Source organism: Boleophthalmus pectinirostris, unplaced genomic scaffold (genome assembly GCF_026225935.1).
Source record: "Boleophthalmus pectinirostris isolate CB_2022bp ecotype Guang Dong unplaced genomic scaffold, ASM2622593v1 HiC_scaffold_22, whole genome shotgun sequence".
NCBI lineage: Eukaryota > Metazoa > Chordata > Actinopteri > Gobiiformes > Gobiidae > Boleophthalmus > Boleophthalmus pectinirostris.
In genome coordinates, this window is record NW_026571190.1 from 13364078 (window position 1) to 13384250 (window position 20173).

The 20173-nt window shown below is 36.9% G+C and overlaps 1 protein-coding gene across 1 annotated transcript; it reads left to right on the forward strand.

Moving 5' to 3' along the window:
* Positions 1-1423: 1423 nt before the first annotated feature.
* On the forward strand, positions 1424-13024 carry LOC110155968 (mitoferrin-2-like). The gene is made up of 4 exons (XM_055158784.1): positions 1424-1837; positions 9054-9282; positions 9721-9777; positions 10687-13024. Exons 1-4 carry the CDS (start codon positions 1511-1513, stop codon positions 11220-11222), a joined length of 1149 nt encoding a protein of 382 aa, XP_055014759.1. The 5' UTR covers positions 1424-1510; the 3' UTR covers positions 11223-13024.
* Positions 13025-20173: the final 7149 nt, after the last annotated feature.

The window sequence follows — 20173 nt, forward strand, 5'->3', positions numbered from 1 at the left end:
AAATAGTATTGATGAATATTTTGATTAAATACTGCAAAATCTATTCTGCAATTGGTTATGTAGTTTTATTTATGTATGTATGTATTTATTTATTTATTCATTTCATATATTTTTCTATATATTTTTCACTCCAAATTCATCTGTGTCAAGTCTGAATCCCAGTGTTGGACTGTATCAAATTGTTCTATAGTCACAGAGAGCAGGACTAAATCTTCTGAGCTGTATTGGTAAATGAACAAAGGAGCACAGAAAAACATATGATGAGAGTTTTGATGGTAAAACATGCTTTTGGAGAATTGAGGAAAAACTAAACTCTGTGCTTTTCCTTTCATTCTCAGTAGTATTTACTGTTTACTGTTACTCTGGTGCAGGACCTAAATAAAATGGCTAATAAGATAACAGTTGTGCCAGTATTATTTGGTCATGAAACTCTTTCAATATGTAATATGGTGTTAGTTGTATTGATTATAATTAAAGCAGCAATGACACTTCGTGTCTTAAGCAGGTCATAGGTAAATTGATATTTTCTCTTCACCAATTAACAAACTCTACAAAAGACTAAAGTTTATACTTGCTTACAGGACTTTTACAAACTACTCTCTAATCTCTAGATCTATGTAATGGACTCACGAATATTCTACTGTACCAGAGTGTCATCAGAATACAAGAGATCTTCTTAAATAAAGTGCATTTTTTGGTGTAACAACAATGAGCCCAATCCCTATATTTTACCATTTGACTATATATTATACTATTTGACACCTGGCTTTAAACCATATGTAATATAATACAGAAAATCAACACAAAGACAGGTGATTTGCGAGACAGAAACCTTATGAAACAGCTGTTTTTGACTCTAGAAAAAGGGGCCACGACCACTGCCAGCATGGGATTTGGAGGTGCATGCTGGGATTGCGTGACGTCAACAGTAGGAGCTCTATTGATACTTCGGAGTGAGGTTGTCCGATGTGTAGTTATCTCTTTTAGGCTAAATAATAATAGTGACGCTAACAACTAGCAACTCACTGACTTTAGTGACAAAAAAAATCCATTCTTTGCAATTCCACATGTTAACAGTGGATACATGTAGTTATAATGCTACTCAAGAGATTGATACTTGACTTTCTAGTTGAGGCCTGGCTATAAACAATACTCTATAGGTGTTCTGTTCGCTTTGCTTTTATTTCAACACAGGCTTCCCATTTACAAATCATCCCATTGTAATCTTCCCGTCAGAATTTCCCATGTGATTCCCCAAAGTTGCGAAAGTGCAGTTTTATAACTCTCCGGCTCCTTTAAAACGCGCCCCTCCGTGAATGAATCTTAACCAATGATATTACAGGAAAAATGAAAGACAGGAATTATGGCCAATCAGCCTTTAGTATGGCTCACCGCTGAACTCAGCCCTCCCCCGGCTCTAGCTTCACCGCGTTGTAGCAGTCCTTCACCCGCCAAGACCTCCGCGGGCCGGCTGGGACACTACCTCCGCGTATCCTCGGACTGTTTTTGAATGGAAGCGGACGGTTTTGTGGCCCGGCGAGCGCCCGTCGAAGCCTCGGGAGTCGACGGCCGAGAGATCCGATGGCTGGGCGGCAGGATTCTGGACGCTACTGGAGGGTTTCGCGGAGCATTGCCTTTTACGACACCCAGACTGGAACCGGACTTTGCTCCGGCGGTAGTCCATCGAGCCATGCCGATGGAAAACTCGACATCCTTGGATACTGAAATAGACTATGAAGGCTTGCCCCAGGGAGCAGCCACTAGCACCCATATGCTGGCAGGAGCCGTGGCTGGAATCATGGAGCACTGCCTGATGTACCCCATCGACTGTGTCAAGGTATTTATCACAGTAATTCAAATGTTAACACAGACTTTTTCAATTCCTGTCATATAGCTGTAGAATTATTTAATGTTTGTATATGTTTTGCAACGCACATCGTGTATTTTAACTATTTTTGTACCTTGTTAATGTCAAAATGACCATTAGCTGTCACTACCAGATATGTTACCATGGAAGTTACCCCATTCGCCCCACGAAGTGCTCTACACATGCGCGAATGTCATTATAACTTTTTTGTGTCATTATAACTTTTTTGTATCATTTTGCCTTTAAAAACTAGAAACCGTGTAATTTGTTATCCATAAATACTGCACCGATCATGTAAGATACAATGGGTAGCATAATTAAAAAGTGACAATAATATTTGTTTTGATGGGAGTGTGATTACATTGGCATTTACTGTTTAAACTGAGTATTAAACGTTTTTATTATAACCTCAATCACAGATGGCAACTATAAGAAGTAATGCTAAGTGTACTGTACTGGTGAAGTATTATGACTTAACTAGTGGTAGATTTGTTTGTAATGTTAGCCTGTTAGCATGTTTGACACAGATTGGGCAGGCGCTGCGCTCTTACTAGGCCTCTACTGAATCCTGCGCTCGAGTTAGCCACATGCTATCAGCTATAACCTTGCTATCAGAGGTCATTTAACAAATAAACTCAACCGGAAACCAGATAAAATAAAGTGTGTCATTTCAGAATAAGAATATACTTAAATCTAACTTTATGTCGTATTTGTCAGACTATGATCAGTGCATGAAAACGGCATATAAGCAGCTTCATGTTAAACATGGAATGCCTGAATTACTAGACAGCCATAGAAATGTCAGCATTGGCGGAGCTGTCTTTGCACCATGCCTTCTTAAAATAAGTTCCGTTTCTTTTCATGAAGAGTCACAGGTCCCATTTGAAATTAAAGTTGCATAAGTTATCCTCGCATTGAGTAAGGTTTCGTTGAGTTTTAACTTCCGATTTCTATTTTGCTGACTTTTAAAAGTATAGTAGGTTAGTGTGTAAATGAAAACTTGATCTGGACTACCTTTTGAATGTTATTTTAAATAGGGCTATGCAAGAATTATCTACAATACTTTGTCAGTGGTTAGTCATCTAATCTTCAGTCAAATGGCTTCAGTTTACAGATAAGGACTTCACCTTTGCCTATACATTTTTACTACTGGATGGAAGTCCATAATTCTTTCAAACGTACGTAGTACTTGGTTACAGATTACCTATTGCCTTATTTTAAATACTAGGGCTGGGCGATATGGATCAAAAAATATATCTCGATATATTTTGCTATATCTCGATATATGATATATATCTCGCTATATATGTTCAAGAAAAAATAATCCCCTAAAACTGAAAACTGCAAAAACAAATCTGCCAAATTCCACAAGGTCCTTTTTTTTATTGAAGTGTAAGAGGTCGGCAGTTCATATAAGAACATTTAAGATTACAAAAAACCTAATTACATAAATAATAATTTAACTGTAAAATAAAATAAATAATACATATTTCCTTCTTTTCATTCATAGATAAAACAACTCAACACAAGCTCATCTTTGCATTAACTCTGTTATCCAGACCAGAACCAGAACCATGACCTCCTTCAGCAGAAGAAACTCAGGATGTTCCTTATTTTAATAGATCCATGTTCCAGCAGTAAGGAGCTCTGAGGTTTCCCACAATCAACTGCAGATCAAACCCAACGTTTCCAAACACAAGTGACAAGTGACAAGTGACACTGCAGCAGATTATTCATTAAAATCTTCTCCATAAATAAACTTTACATTACTAAACTTTACAATATATAAAGCACAACGACTCTAGAGCCACATCAGCCATTTTGACATTATAATGTGTTTAATGCAGTTTTGCGCACGTGTGTTTACGTTTTACAGAAACGAAACTTAAGCGCATGGCTCCATAAACAGCGCACTTCTCACGCAGCTCAGCTCGTTTAGCTTCTTTCGGGCTAAAGGACGCGACTCGGTGGAATATGAGGATGTGCTGCTGATGGTCTTGTCTGTAAATGGTGGAAAAGGTTCGTGGTGCTTGAAGCTTTTCACTGGCACCAACTTTCGGCGTTCAAGGCGATAGTGAGGAGCGAAGGAGACACGAACGAACAAAATCAGGGAGGCGGGGGCGCGCGGAAGTGACGAGAGAGAAGGTAAACAAGCGAAGCGGCGAATTCTAAATTGAATATAAGCATTATATCAATATATACGATATGTCAGAATTCATATCGAGTTTAGAAACTATCTCGATATATTTAAAATATCGATATATCGCCCACCCCTATTAAATACTATATCATACTACTATATACAAATCATGACTAGTCGACTGCAAAGAAATAATGCACTAATTGAAAAAGTCAGCTACCAAAATACTTTAGTTACGGCAGCCCAAGTGCCACAAATGAGTAACCACATAATACAGATTGGATCAGCACTTTCTGTCTGCAGGTGTTCAAATGCTACATAAGTAGTTCATGAATGTCCTTCCCGCTCTAATAGTTTTGACTATGTCATATTTGCTTTGTTTAGCTGCATACTAGACTATTTACATAATACATTCTTGGCAAAACTGAGCTATTGTTTCATATGGACTGATGATAAATCCTTAGACTTCCTTGTGATTAAACTGATGTCTTTGTCTCTGTAAAGGAAATACATCAAGAAAATTTACAAGAAAATAATTTCCGCAAGTTCTTTATTCTTTATGTGTTACAGTTAAAATACACCCAGTTACATAAGGCATACTTACGCAATACCAAAATAATCAGTATGATGCAAGTTGTAAAGTCCCATTATAAATTCTGATTAATAATTCACTATCAAAAGTTTATAAAGTCTTGACATTTGGTCTTGTCACAATTGCCCCTTTGGAAGTGTGATATTGCTACTACAGATATATTACAAAAACAGAAATAAAAATAAACAAAAATTGACTTTACATTGAGAAATTATCACCCCTGTCTCTGTAGCTGCTGCAGTGAGCTCATTTTGGTCTTAAAATGTTTATATTAATCCACTCTCCATGATCCTGTTGTTTTATTTCGACATTTTGTATGTTAATTAATTCCTAATATGGAGCCTGGCTCCAAATTTTCTCTTATAACCTCTAGCTTGAGCCGAACACTATGGGCGACATCTCCCTCAGTCAGCTTATTTATATGCTTTATGGTGTGAACTTCAGTTCACGGGGTGTTAAGTTAAAAGTCGGACTTGTGAAGTTCCTGTGTCACATGACCAAACAATTACGACAACCGATGATGTAGTCTTTGTGGTTTTTACTCCTGTTTTCTCCATGCATCAATTACCCCTTATCTCATCTTGCGCTGTAGATGGCTAAATGTCCTGTGGCTTATTTTCATTGTCATGTTAGGTTTAGTTAGTTGGAAATAGAAAAAACAAAAAAAACGACTGGATATTGCCAACCTCATTTGTCAAAACAGCATTGAAAATAAACTTCTAAACTTTCCTACTCACGTTGATGGTATGTATTAAAGCTCTAGTGCAGGGGTCTCTAATTAAATTTCTCTGAGGGCCAAAATATTTCCACATTGCAAAACTGGGGTCCACAAAAAATCTGCCAGTAGACAATGTTTTTATTTGCCAAAAAACAATGGTAAAATCAACAACTGATAAATCCCACAACAACTAACTAAAATTTTCATTTATCAAAAGCATACAATGTTTCTTTTTCGGTTACCACTGTATTTGTTGGAAAATCTCAAATTGTAAAATAGATTAAAACGGCACGACACCAGAACAGCACTGTAAACATAACCAGTGAAAAACATCTGTCTTTACACAATTACATGCTATATATATAAAACACCCTGCCTACCTGCTGTAATAATTCTACAACACTTTTCCTCATTTTGCCATTGAAACTCAACACCTCCTCAGCCACATCAACAGCACATTGTTTTACTATTTCAGCATCATTAAAGAGCTTTCAGTAGTACTACTTCATTACTGCCTAGCAGGTTTTCTTTCTTACTCCATTCCTTGTCTTTCCCATCAGAATAGCTGCATACTAAATTTGCTCTGGCCTCCTTCTTTTGTGCTGTATAGTACGTCCAGTAAGTTGTAAGTTGTCTTCTTCAAACACGACATGTGAGAAATGCTATTAAATTCTACTGCCTTGTGAAATGCAAGGCTTAAGTCACATGATCAAACTGCCACATTTTATTGATTGAATAAAAATATTACTTTGTAAAATTGTATTCATTAAAAACCTAAAATGTGCTTTTATTATTTGTATGGTGTATTTAAAACACATTTAAAACAAATACACAAGACAAACAAATACAAATAGAATTTCCACTTGCTTCACGCATGCATGCTTAATGGAAGGTTTGGCTTAACAAAATGCAAAACCTCTCACATTAACAAGGAGCAGCTTTAGGTAATACACCTAGAGTTGATGAGGGACTTTGGCCCTTTGCATTAGCTTTAGTTTTATGTATCTGAATAGCCCCATTCAGTTTGGGGTTGGGGTCTCAGGGGCTGGACCAGATCTCCTCGGGAGAAGAGCTCTGGTCCAGCTATTGGAGACCCAGTCTTTAATGTAATGTGTGACCGAGTGGTACAGTCACCAGAACAGCTGTGGGGTTTTTTTTGTTTGTGTTGCTGCCTTGTTGGAAAATCAGTCTTCACCCATACCGATAACATAAATTTGTGAACTCTGCTATTTTAAAATCTTTGGTAAGTTGTAGTAAAGATCACAAAAACATCTCACTTTTGTAAATGTTTATTCATCTCATCTGGGAGACTTCCTAAATGTTTGGCATTTAATTACAGGGCAGGACTAGTGATTTATGCCCCAAAGCCCCTAAACTTAACCCAATCCTAACCTTAACCTGATACCTTAACCCCCCCCCCCCCCCCCCCCCATGACTACCACTGTAAGCTTTCAGGGCAAAAACAGTATTCTCAGATAAAGATCACTGGGATTAGTTTGTCACATGAGCGGCTCTCATTGCATCAGCTGCTGTTTGTGTGACTTGGAACTATTCCCCTGTTTTACTAAAGAAATTAAAACCCAACCACCTCAAACAAGATGGTTTATTTGCTCCTGTAGTGAATATGAAGTAAAGAAGAATTACTCAAACAAATCAAAAACAAACAAATATGTCAACTTGGACTGAGAAATATGGACTTAAAAGTTTTTTTTTGCACTCTGGATGATAACGATTTTAATTTTAATCGAAGGCAGAACAGGGACTGATAGTCTTTCAGGGGAAGCTTTTTACATTTTGATTCTTATCATATCCTTTTAAAAAAATTGTATGCAATCTGATATTAATAGTTTAAATTGGAATGACATTTTTTTTTGCAATAGCAATTGTTCAGTTATACAGTAACCCTGCATTGCCGTGCAAGAAAGTCAGGAGTAAACTCCTAATTGTCTTGGATTTCACAATTTTGCAGTTTTCAAAATCTCAAATAAAAACACAAATTAATCAAATCAATTTACTGGTAATTGCCCAGCCTTTAGCCTCATTTACACAAAATCCTTGGGTTCTTCTGCTGGCTACAGTGGTGTTTTGTATGCACTTTGAAGAATCACTTTTTCTTGTTTTTCATCTTGCACAAATACGTAATTATAATCTGTAACATAAATGCCAAAGTTACGGTTTAAAAAAGTTTCAATAGTGTATTATGTAAGGCCATTAAACTCAGATGTTTATAATATTTGTTTTGTATAAAACTGTAGGAAAAACCTACTGCGTCATAATTTTCACTTGACCAGGAACACTGTTGCATCACAAAAACAATGCTTTTTGTGTTTGGGTCCAAATGTTCTCTTTTGTTCAGTTCCATTGAAAACAGCCTTGTTTTATTCACATCAGAATGACTGGGCTTTTTTCAGCAGACTCCGGTTTGAGGCAGTGTAAATATTTAACATTTCAGAAATATTTGGTCATTTCTGTTTATACAGTGTATTCTCCATATCTGTAACAGAACATACTTCCATAGTCAAACTGTAGTCTCATTGTTGCCCTCTACTGTTGAAGTACAGTTAAATCAATGAGGTTATTTTATACATGCGTGTAAAATCCCTCAGTCGTCCATGTAGAATCCATGGCAAAGGAGATTGGCAAAGTTTATTTTAGTCAAATTCATTTTGCAAATTGAATTTATTCTTTGCCATTACTTTATAAAGACACAGGTTTTTTTTATTTATTTTATTTTGCTCCATTCTTTACAACTCAGAGATGAGCATGTTGTCCTGAAGGTGTCCTGAAGGTGTCCTGAAAGGTTAGGACTAAACCGTTTGAGAAAAATATCTTATTGCAGTTTTTCTGACAATCATTGCAATTTTGATTTAATTTCTGTCTTCAATAAGATTCTGTTCAAAGTTCCATTTTTAAACTCATTGACAAAAAGACAAAGAAATATGAATTGACAAACTAATCAGAACATGTCTGTAAAGATCTAAACTACAGGGTTAGCAGTTTTTAAGCAGAATAAAACAGGATATTTTGTTTGTGGTGGAAATTATGGCACTTAAAAAATTGCAGAATTTGCTATTTGCATCCATTCAGATTGATTATTGCCCCCATACACCAGGGAAATTTAGCCTTCATGGCCAACCTGTCAGGTGCAGTGGGTGCCACAGGGCAACTCCCAGCTTACCTGACCAACCAGAACCACACGCTTTGACAAAACTTTACAAAGAGGAGTGGATCTGTAGCTATATCCTACCGCCCTGATTCTGAAAGGTGTGATTGGCAGGTGGCTTAGCCAACCAGAGATATGAAAAAACAGTGTAGAGAGGACTGAGAAACAGTGCAGATTTCTGCAGATTTCTGTAGAATTAATCAAATCACCAAACTGTTAATTAACTCGCATAAAAGAAGTTATGATGTTCTGACTGATACAAGAGGAAATGTCTTTTGCATTTGAAAGAGATTTGGTTGAATCATTCCACATTTGGACTGAGGTTTTTCATGCTCTGTGGATTCAAACAGACTGTAGAAGGAAGGCAAGTGCTGGGGACTCATCTGAAATGTTCTTTAAAGGTGTACTATGTAACTTTTGTGGTTGCTGGTATGTCATCTGCTTGTCTCTGGGTTTTTTTTTTTTTGTTGTTGACTGGAATGTTACACAACTTTTCAGATCCTAAACACTTTCCATTCATACAGATACCCATCAAATAAACTACATCCTAAAAGTCTCCTCTTCTGTTTACAGACTCGAATGCAGAGTCTCCACCCTGAGCCAGGAGCGCGGTATCGTAACGTGATGGATGCACTGCGGCAGATTATTCAGACAGAGGGTGTGTGGCGGCCCATCCGAGGCGTCAATGTTTTGGCTGTGGGGGCGGGCCCTGCACACGCGCTCTACTTCGCCTGTTACGAGAAAATCAAGTTCAGACTCAGCGACGCCATCCACCCTGGAGCTAACAGCCACTTTGCTAACGGTAAAACTCACCACAAACCTTATAGTTTACTTTACTAAAAAGCACAGTGTTATGTGTAGGGTTGTTTAAAAAATATATGCCTAAATATAAATACTCAAATTGAAACTAAACTCATTTAAGCAAGTATTACTGAAATTACAATTCAAAAAACAACTTTTTTTTACTATATTTTTGTAATTCTCTCTCAGAACTAAGGCAATGTGGACATATTAAAGAAACAACTGTCAAGTTTAACATTTTAGCATTGTTATACCAATAGTTTTTCGAAATTAATCAGGAATATCTGTCACAGAAGATATTGTGTTAGACTGCATTTGTTGTTTGGGTTTGTTAAGGGTCTGTGACATAATACGACGTATTAATTCTGCTAATCCTGTAGTTTAGAGCCTCTAAACATGTTTGTGATTCTTGTACAAACTGTTTGTGTTTTCCCTGCAGGAGTGGCAGGATGCATGGCCACAGTGATCCATGATGCCATCATGAATCCTGCTGAAGGTAAACAAGAAACTGTGTCTGCTGTTTAACAATTTACACATTTGGAAAGGCTGGAAAGGCAAAAATCAGGGAACATTTTTTTCAGAAATTCCTCAGAAAACCCAAAGTTTAATCCTGGTGTAATCTCCAAGTGATTATGCTTGTTTTTTGTCTTTTCTCATTCATTTTAATGCTGTTTTAGTCCTTTAAAGCTACCATCTATAATTAGATCGGCCAGCCTACTCCTATTGTATTCTCACATATCACCTACCTGCTATCCGCTTTACTGCAGTCTGATAGTGTTTCAAGTTTGGCCTGAGAGAAAACCAGAGACAAATGTGAGCCCAAAGAAAGGCCAAATGAGGGGAAGAGGGAGCAGATATCAAATTTTCCAACTACTAGTAACAAAAGCAAATAAATATACAGATGGTAGCTTTAAACAAATAAAACTACATCAACTTATTGAGCTGTTTCAGTTGGCAAATGATGACCCTACATGAGCAGTCCTTCTGTTCAACTGCACTGAGATCTTTGAGACATAAAGGAAAACTGAGAAGCGCAGTACAAGAATCACATGAAATTTTTATCTGAAGATGATAATCATTTAAGCAGCATAATTTCTGCAAACAACAAAATATTTTTTGTGTAAAAAAACTACTACTCCCTGTAGTTTATATATAGTTATAGTTTATTTTAGCTGTTTATTTATCAATAGTCTCAATTTTACTCCTCCTGAACATGTTAAAATTGTAAAAAAAAATAAATAAATAAATAAAAATAGCAAATGTGTTTAAATTGAAAATTGCGATATCCCAAAATCAAAATGGGTTAATTCTTGGTTTATAGGCCTATTTTTTGTTTAATCACATCATTATTTACAAGGCTCTGATTTGCTGATACTTGTTCTAACCCACCCCCTCTGTGTTGCAGTGGTAAAACAGCGCATGCAGATGTTTAACTCTCCGTACCGCGGGGTCCTTCACTGTATCTCATCTCTGCTGCGACGCGAAGGCCCGGCCGCCTTTTACCGAAGTTACACCACCCAACTCACCATGAACATCCCCTTCCAGGCCCTCCACTTCATGACCTACGAATCCCTCCAGGAAACCCTCAATCCGCACAGACAATACAACCCCACCTCCCACGTTGTGTCCGGTGCACTAGCTGGAGCATTAGCCGCTGCAGCTACCACACCTTTAGACGTCTGCAAAACCCTTCTAAACACCCAGGAAGCCCAAGTGGTGATGATCCAAGCAGAGGGGGCGGGCACGGTTGGCGGGAGACACATTTCGGGACTAGGGAAAGCGTTTCGGACTGTTTACAGAACCGGAGGAGCAGCGGCGTTCTTTAAAGGAGTCCAAGCGAGAGTGATCTACCAGATGCCCTCCACGGCAATCAGCTGGTCCGTGTATGAGTTTTTCAAATATATCATCACCAAAAGGCAACATGAGAGGCTACTCAAGTGAAAATAAACCAGGGAGTCACCAGGAAAGTATTGAAATAATGCAATGGCAAAATGGAAGCTGTTGTTTTGGTTTTTTTGAAATGATAAGGGAAGTTTTGATGTAGGTTCAACATGAAACATTAGTCAAATTTAGAACAGGGAAAGAAACTAAATATTTAATGAACAAGAGATAACAGGCTTTAAAGCTTTCATCCATAATTAGATTGTCACATATTACCAGTGGCCAACCTACATAGTTTAAGAGCTTTTATGACAGGTTTTAGTACTCAATTTATGATTTTATAGAAGTATGTTTGGGTACATTTCAAATATTCTAAAATGAGGCTGATCGTGTTCTCCCTGTATAAAATGTGCTGAAACTGGCATTAAATATAAATGAATATTGAATATACAACCATTTGCTTCAAAACAGCAATGCTACTTTAAGCTTAAAGGTTTGTGATCTTTAAAAGTATATATTTGCAGAAAAAATGCAATTAAAAGAACCAAAAAGAAGGAAAAGGCTGTTTTACCTACATCCAAACATTAATATTATTACCCTTGAAGATCATAGTCCAGCACTTTATCAACTGATTACAAACTGATTACATTAATACTATTTTCAAAGGGACAGCAAAATTCTAATGCCATTTTATTCAATTCTTATGATGTTACAAAATATTCAGATTTGGAAACAAGTTTGTCAGTACCCTTCACCACCAGAGGGAGCCCTACTCAAACAAATGAAAGATTGTCAGAGAGGAAGTTTTACATAGGTCATTTGACTAGTGTAGGGAATGATCTACTTGGTTAATAATAGATACTAGATATTTAGCATTATGTTTTCAACGCACATGTTTGCCAATAGCTCAAGTGCCTCAGTAATATAGAATCTACATATATTATTTCAGACCAATATTAGACTTGTAAAAAAAAATAAAAATAAACAAAAGTCCCATTAAAATTTAGGTTATATTTATTTTTCTCATTAGATCCTAAAAGTGAAATTTGCATTCATTTATTTTATTAAAGTTGCTAGCACTTAAAATGGTGTATTTTTGAATGGTCAGTTAAAGAAGTGATTCAGGTAATGCCTTGACCAGCCGCCATGCTTCCAACGCACAAAATACTACAACAGCAACTACTACAGCGGTCATTAAATTAATACAACTTAGTCCAGGGTGGAAAGAGCCAGAACAAGGATCTGTATTTAGTTAAAAGTAACCTACAGTAAGTTCAAAATGATATGCCTCTATAAAGTAAATTACTACTGAAAGAGCAAAAAGTGCATTTTCTACTACTACTTAACTACAACAACTTATGAATAATTGATAACTAACCACTATCGAATTTAACTTTAAACTGCTTTACTTTAGTTCTTGTGCTCTCTACTGCAACAATTGTGATTTTGTGTGCACAGAAATTTGTACTAAATATTGGGGCATTTAGTTTTTTACTGCAAGGAATTTGTTATTGAATTTAGTTACTTTCCTCCTCTGGGCTAAGCAACACATTTCAAAGACCTATGGCCACCTAATACAAATATATTTAAGAGCATTACTTTAGAAGCAATGGAATCGTAGTGTGGAGAATTGTGTGAAAATTGTGAAAATGTTTTTCTGACTTGTAGATGGTCCTTTGTTTCATTGCTTTGAAGCCAAAGACTGGAACAGAGAGGATGATGTGTGGACTCTAAACATGAACTGTGTGAATTGTGTAAATATAAAGTTTATGGCAGCTCCTCGCAGAAGCAGGGTCTTCTCTTGGTGCTGACTCCAAGCGCTGAGAGAAATAAATTAAACAAAAATAAAATATAAAACCGTATTTGTCTTTATTTTACATCATCTGTCTCAGTGGTTGTATGAGGAAAAGGGATGCAGACATTTTCAGAACAGGTTTCCAGATTTATCTGCTGTAGTATGTGCAGAGGCGGACCGTAAATATATTTAGTAAATATACGCAGAGGTGATAGCTGCAATAGGTTTGTTAAAGAAGAGGAAGATTTTTTTTCAGTTTTATGTCTGATCTCAAGCTAAGCAAGGCCGGGCGGGCCTGGTTAGTACTTGGATGGGGGACCCTGGGATTACCAGGTTTCACAATGGGGCAGCAGTGGCTCTGTAGTGGAAACATTGCCTAGTGTGAATATGGTGGTCGAAGGGCCAAGGTCGCATATAGGCAGACTGTTTGTTTTTTTTTTTTTTTTTTTTTTTGTAAATTAATGTAGTTGGCTCGTGGTACATTTTTATACATTCCTGATTACAGGCACTCTCTAATCTCTCATGTAGGCCTGCATTGTATCCTGATGAATGACACTTAGTTTTCCAGGTTCCCTCCTCGTCTCGCCTGGAGCCATGTCTCCAGTTTCCATTACACGTCTTGACGCTCCCTGCGGCGTACAAGCTCAGACTCTGTCACTGACGTCTCCTGTTACCTCCATGGCCTCTGACCCTCTTCTCCGCCGCGTTTGTCTTGCCCGTGGCCTGGCGTTAACTGATCCGCGCTGTCGGGCACATGCCGGGAGGTCACCGCTCGTCTGCCGCGCACACGACGCACACGACGCGGGTCAAATCCAAGGTCCGTCCCGGATATGTTTTACCCCACTGGGCGTTCGGGGTGCCTTCCTGACAGGCCTGAATAGATTAGGCAAACAAGATAAACACGCTTCTTACAACTTTTCAACTTCCCTCATGTCCACGACTAACTATGTTCCGTTTTCAATTAAAGGACCAAACGACTTTTATGAGTTTAGCTCATAATATAAAGGTGTATAATGAGGTTCTGAATTCAAAGTTTGAGTGATTAGAAAACGTATCTTCACCTGTATCCCCTATCCCCGCGCACTGCTCTGTGTAGGCTCCCTGTTACAGCCTATCAAAATAAATGATGTCACACAGCCATTTTTCAACAATGAAGAGGACCAGCCTATTAATTCAGAAAGAGACGTGCTTTACGGTAGATATCTTAGATTATTGCTAAATACTAAAGTGTAACATGTAGCCTTATCTTTATGTAATGATTCTGATGAGACTGGAAATCTCAACAACATCTGGTCGGCATTGCTCATAGGGTTAGCTCTCACACAGCCTTCTAACACAGTGAGAAGGTTCTGGGTTCTTTAGGATTTACTTGTTTTCTGGCCTGAGTATTCTATTTATTTCCCACAGCCTGCACATAACATGTTTGCTATATGATCTTATGAAACCTTTAACTGCATTAAGGTAAGTTTCCCAATCATACTTTAAAGGTCCACTATGCATTTTTTTTTCTGGTGGAGGGTCAGTCACCTGCTTGTATCCATAGCAAAGTTATTGCTTTGTCTGGAACATTCCACAGAATGGCATTAAACATATCAATCTTCATAGACAAGTATGCCACTAGACCAAGTTGTAGGTCAGATCTGTGGAGAGGTGAGCCCACTCACAGTAAGAATGCATGCTTTTCCTGTAAGTGAATACATGCAAGATAAAGTTTAATGCCATCATGTATATTACACTATGCAACGTTTCCCTTTAAAAGGTGCCCTTTAAAAGTTTACTATTTTATAATGTTATAATGTACCAGGAGTTATGTTTTGTTTCATTCACACATGTTTACCACACAAACCCTACATATTTAGTTCTTTTCTCAAACTGAAAACACTCTGTCCCACCTTGTGATGTCATTTGGTTAAAAAAAGGAAGTGCTTCACTGTGTTTTTAAACTCCACACACCTTCACTAGAGTCATTTGGATAATTTCAGCCATGGAATTGTCAGTCAGTGGAAGAGAGCATTTGGAGCTTTGGAAGATCCAGATGGTAGACACGTGGACTAATAATTCAATTAAAGGATTACTTCAAGTATATTTTTGAGCTTTCTAGCATGGCTTAAAGCTCATAAGTGTCCATTTTTCATAATATATGACCTTTAAAAAATACCATATTCAGTAATACACCATTATCAAACCTAGACTGCACTTGATTGCATGATTGTGTTGTGAGAAAGTGTGTTAATGAGAGGTCCTCCTGGTGAGACTGCACAGGTGAGTGTGAGAGGAGATTAGGCTGATGCATGTTTGGTGAAAGTGTCTGATTTATGGACTTCCTGTACAGAGCCGTGGGAAGACGAGACCCAGACCCAGACAGGATGAGAGCAGCGGACTCGAGTTTACTAAGGACAGAGCCTGGAGAGAGGTGGGAAAAACCTGCACCCATGATTTAAATGCACTGTTAATAATATGTATGAAGTAATATAGTGTATTGTGTGCGATTTTAATACTAAGGAAGTGGCTCAATACTCAATTCTAATTACTACGATAAAAATAATAATAAGGCCCTTTTTAGACAAATGAATGTATTCTTCAACACAAAATAATAATTACCATATAGTTGTGTCCTAGTTTTCATAAAGATACTGTTAAACTCATTGTCCGGTTTAAAGGGCCCACAATACATTACATTCTACAATGTTACAAGGTTGTTTCCTCATCAGAATCGTTTGGATGATTTTAGCCTTGGAATTGCTAATCTCTTCTGAATTTAAGGTAAAAGGTAGCTGTTAACTTGAAAACTACCTCTACATGACATCACAAGGTGGAACAGAGCATTTTGAGCTTTGAGTGACCTTTTCTTATTAGTCTGTCTACATCTCAAAATATTTGCAAATGAAAAAAAAAAACACAATTCCATATTATAAACAACATTATAATATGGCTTAAAGCTCACAAGTTAATTTGCGCAATATTGGACTTTTAAGTAATATTTTTAGTATTGATACTCCCTTATGAATGAATATGAATATTGATTAGTGCCTGATTTTCAATACTTTTGACAACCATAGTATATATACAAAAGTATTCATTAGTAAACCACATAACTTCACCATTTCTTAATATTTACCTGTAGCTTAATATATGCTATTGCTGAGTTTTAGGTAGCATTATTACAAGCCCATATGATTACAGTACAGTAGGAGGACAGATAAAATCATTTTAAAATGCTGATTTCTGTTGATAGTGAGTTCCTGAATCTTGTCACTAATAAAAATGATCAGGTTCAACATTTGTGAATTTACCCACTGAATAATTCATAGCAAACTACGACGTTCTTAATAGAAAAAAAGTGTCTCTTGTCCACAGTTTTGGAATATGACATCACATTTTTTTGAATCTGAAAAGTACCAATAAGAAAATGTAGGTAATTGCCGCACATATACGCAGTTAATGACTATAGTTAAGTAGCACAGTACTGTGATTTGCACTCTCGCAAGAAAATTCTACCCTCTGAAGTTAGCATCTTGAAGTTCTAATTTCCCCCATAATCCAACTTAAAACATCAAAATCCTCCTCCTCAGATCTAGGCAAATTGTACAGTGGTCACCCAGTGCTCCTGACAGGTTACCCATGGCACTGAAACTGAAAAAACAGACAAAGCCCAAGAGCACATTTAAAACATTTTAGTGAAGTTCAAGTTCAGCTGATATGACATAAGTAGAGGTCATTATATATCTGCTACCTAGCAACCATAATGTTACCAAACTCAGTCAAATTTGGCAATAAGTGTGATTATGTTATGACCATTATTAAAATGATTGAAAATGCATTTATTTTGTTAAAAGTCCTTGCATTTGGATATAGAAGTTTTGGTGTTAATGACATACGTAGAGGTATTCTGTTTTAGAACAATATTTTTGTAGTTTTCTTCTCAATTTATTTCTACAAAGTACCACTTAAAGCTACTGAAGGATGCCTCAGGACTTTTTTGGTGATGTGGTAAAATGTCACCATCCACCTCTACATCTAATGGGAGTCACAATCATGAACACAAGTTCTGACGAAGATACCGGATAGGTATTGAAATGCCAGCTTCTAAAAACTAAGTCCAGTTGTTTTAGTTCAACTTGTCGATAATAAAGCTACCATTCATTGTTAGATGGCTGAGCTACATTACTTGTGTCTGGTTAGCCTCTTTTCCATTGTCACGGTTCACTTGGGTCTGTTTTGGAGCAAGTCTGTTTGGTGCGGTTCCCTCCAGCCCAGTAGTAATTCCATGCTCCATTCAGAGCTCCACTTCGTGAGACACTGACATCACCCAAACATAACTCATGTTTTTTTTTTTATAAATAAAATTTAAATCATATCTGAATTATGCTTTAATCATAAGGTTGATTTTAGTAATTCACAAAATTAGGTTTAGTAATTCCAAGATGTAGTTTGTGACTCTGCAAAATGTGGCTAAAACTAGTGTAAATACAAAACTACTTTTGGTTTATCGTCCGCTTTTTCTGCATTTGTTTCACTTGTCTGCGCTTCGATCACATTTTATCGTCTCTTTGTGTAATGCATTAGTTTGGCTCATGTTAGATTAGTATTATGCACTGGAAATATGTTTATGTTTATTTCTTAAATATGGGACAGTGCACACACACATTTGGTGAGAATTTATGATTTTCTCACCAAGACTCAGGCATGTTTTCGTGTTTTGTGGCACTCGCACTGTTTCAGTGATGTCACCCTCTGCTGGGCCAGATTTCCCTGTTGATGACATTGTACTTGAAATATCCAAAAGGTAAATTCATAAATGTTAAACCTGGTATTTTCAATTATTGAGTAAACCCAAGAACTCACAGTATTACAACATAATTTAGCATTTTAACAATATTTACTTTAGTTACCCCCCTTCTGTGTTAATGAATATTGTCCAATAGAATGCGATGAGTCATCTGAAACCCACCAGTAGGGTGATGACCTAAATGTATCTAGATCATCTGACTGCATCTGATGTAAGTGGTGCCATTGAGGCAGTGCATAACATAATCCAATGTTTGTGGATTAGACCCATGAGTGAAATTCAAGATGTCTTCTTTTAGATAACGTTGTGTGTTCTTTTTTTATAGATGTTGCCAGGATCATGTGACATGTCACAGCAGTCTGATGAAATGACAAATGCTCACTGAAACATGTCAAGGTAAAACAAACCATTTGTCTTTAAAAATGAATGTGCAAAATTGTGTGGATTAGAGTTAGTTTAGAAAATAACTCCCATAAAAATTATACCACTTGAGGGAGCCCATTCTCAAAGACTTGGTCCCACTGCATGATGTCATAAAGTGGTAATCCAGGAAATTTTCCGTGATGTTTTAAAATCCAAACAGTGGTCACATTATACGGACTGGCTACCTTATACGGTGTATGACTAATTACAAAAAAGTTTGAACAAAGAATGAGACTACAATAATTACCACCATAATTTCCATGCACGCAGGAGTTTCAACGGGAATCTAAAGTACATTGTTTAAACCTGCCTTTGTGGGCGGGGCTTTCGTCCTACGATCAGCCAATCAGACATGCCACAGAGGAGCGTGTGAGTGTGTTTTGACATTTCATTTACACATGAATACAACCTCCTCCAGAAGCTCTTAACAACGCCACGGTATTCAAAAACATGGATAAATGGAAACGAGGCCTGTTGTGGACATAACTTTTTATCAAATGAACAGCTGAGGGGTCCATGTGATGGTTAAAGATGCACTATGTAACTTTTTCTTTCTTTTTGGAGGTTTTGCCTCTTTCTGGTCTCCTAAAAGACATCATTGCTTTGCTTATACTTAGTATGTGTAGACATTCAAGGCAAAATAATATCATCTTTACTCGAAGACAAGACTGTGGCAAACCCTCCACTAGAAAAGTTACACAGTACACCTTTAACCATTAACTGCACCTTTGGATTATTTTGTGAGGTGAATCAAGGTATTGCATTTTTCCTTTCTTGGTGTAAAACATAAAATTCACAAAATACAATCGCAATTACAAACAGGCCTGTTATGATAACAAATTTTAAAGTACGATATATAGCTGAATAAAATGTAAAGGATTAAAGATAATATTGAACCTAACCCCCCCCCCCCCCCCAAAAAAAAAAAAAAAACTATTCTAAAAGTACAACACTGAATATTAAAAAAGCATGAGGTGCAATAAACAAATAGCTGTAACTCTTTAAAGGCCCATATTGTGGTATTTTATGATCTACGTTATAAAGTTTTTTTCTCATTAAAATCATACCTGGAGTTGTGTTTCGTTTCATTCAGTTATGTTTTTTCGTTATTTACACATGTCATTTCAATTTCATTAGTTTATTTACATTTTTTTTTGTTTAGAAACTTTCAGCATTAGTTTAATAATTAATCTTGTACAGCTCAAATATTATTGCAGTGCAGAAAAAAAATATATATATATACAAAATACAAAGAACTTGTACACATGATAAATATTGAACCCCAAAGTATAGTTCCTGCTAACATATTGAACAATAAGTCATTTATCATGACACACCTAACTACAAAGCATGAATGTCGCCAAAATGGTGGCCTACAATTTTAGTCTAGTATTGTCATTCAAACCACAAACTAGCAGTGACTTTCTCAGTTTTCATCCACAAATAAATCTGGAGGAAAGCGAATTACTCAGTGGACACGCAGAATGGATTTCAAGTGAGATGGAGCAAGTAAAATGACCATCAGGAATCTGCAGGTTTTGTGATGGGACATATATTGGGATAATGTTACACTGATTCGAAGTTTATGGGTTTTCCTTGGTGATATTTAGAAATACTGGTAGTTTTCAGTTGAGTAGTAGTCCAAAAGGTTCCTTCATAAATACTGGAGCTGATGGTTGAATACTAGACCCAAGAACTCACTATTAGAAGAAAAAACTGCCTCTAAACTAAATATGACTATTTCGCTGAAGAAAGTGATGTCACTGAGGCTATCCGACCCTATTCGATTGGAACAGCACTGCATTGTAATCTAAAAACCGTCAGTAGCCAATAGCATTATTTTAATGCTGATTAAATGACAGAAAAGTGCATTGATGTTCATGTTTTTTGTTGACATCACTTTTCACTTGCACTTGACTAATATTATTTGAAAGTAAACCCCTCCACATTCACGTGGGTCCAGATCTCGCCTGTTCTGATGAGATGCTGGGTGAGTGCTTTGTG

Bases quoted from the DNA above. Each gene is read 5' to 3' on its own strand.
- LOC110155968 (XM_055158784.1), top strand. From the start codon at position 1,511: ATGGAAGCGGACGGTTTTGTGGCCCGGCGAGCGCCCGTCGAAGCCTCG. The intron at 9,283-9,720 runs GTAAAACTCACC...TTTTCCCTGCAG, and splicing joins TAACAGCCACTTTGCTAACG to GAGTGGCAGGATGCATGGCC. The intron at 9,778-10,686 runs GTAAACAAGAAA...TCTGTGTTGCAG, and splicing joins CATCATGAATCCTGCTGAAG to TGGTAAAACAGCGCATGCAG.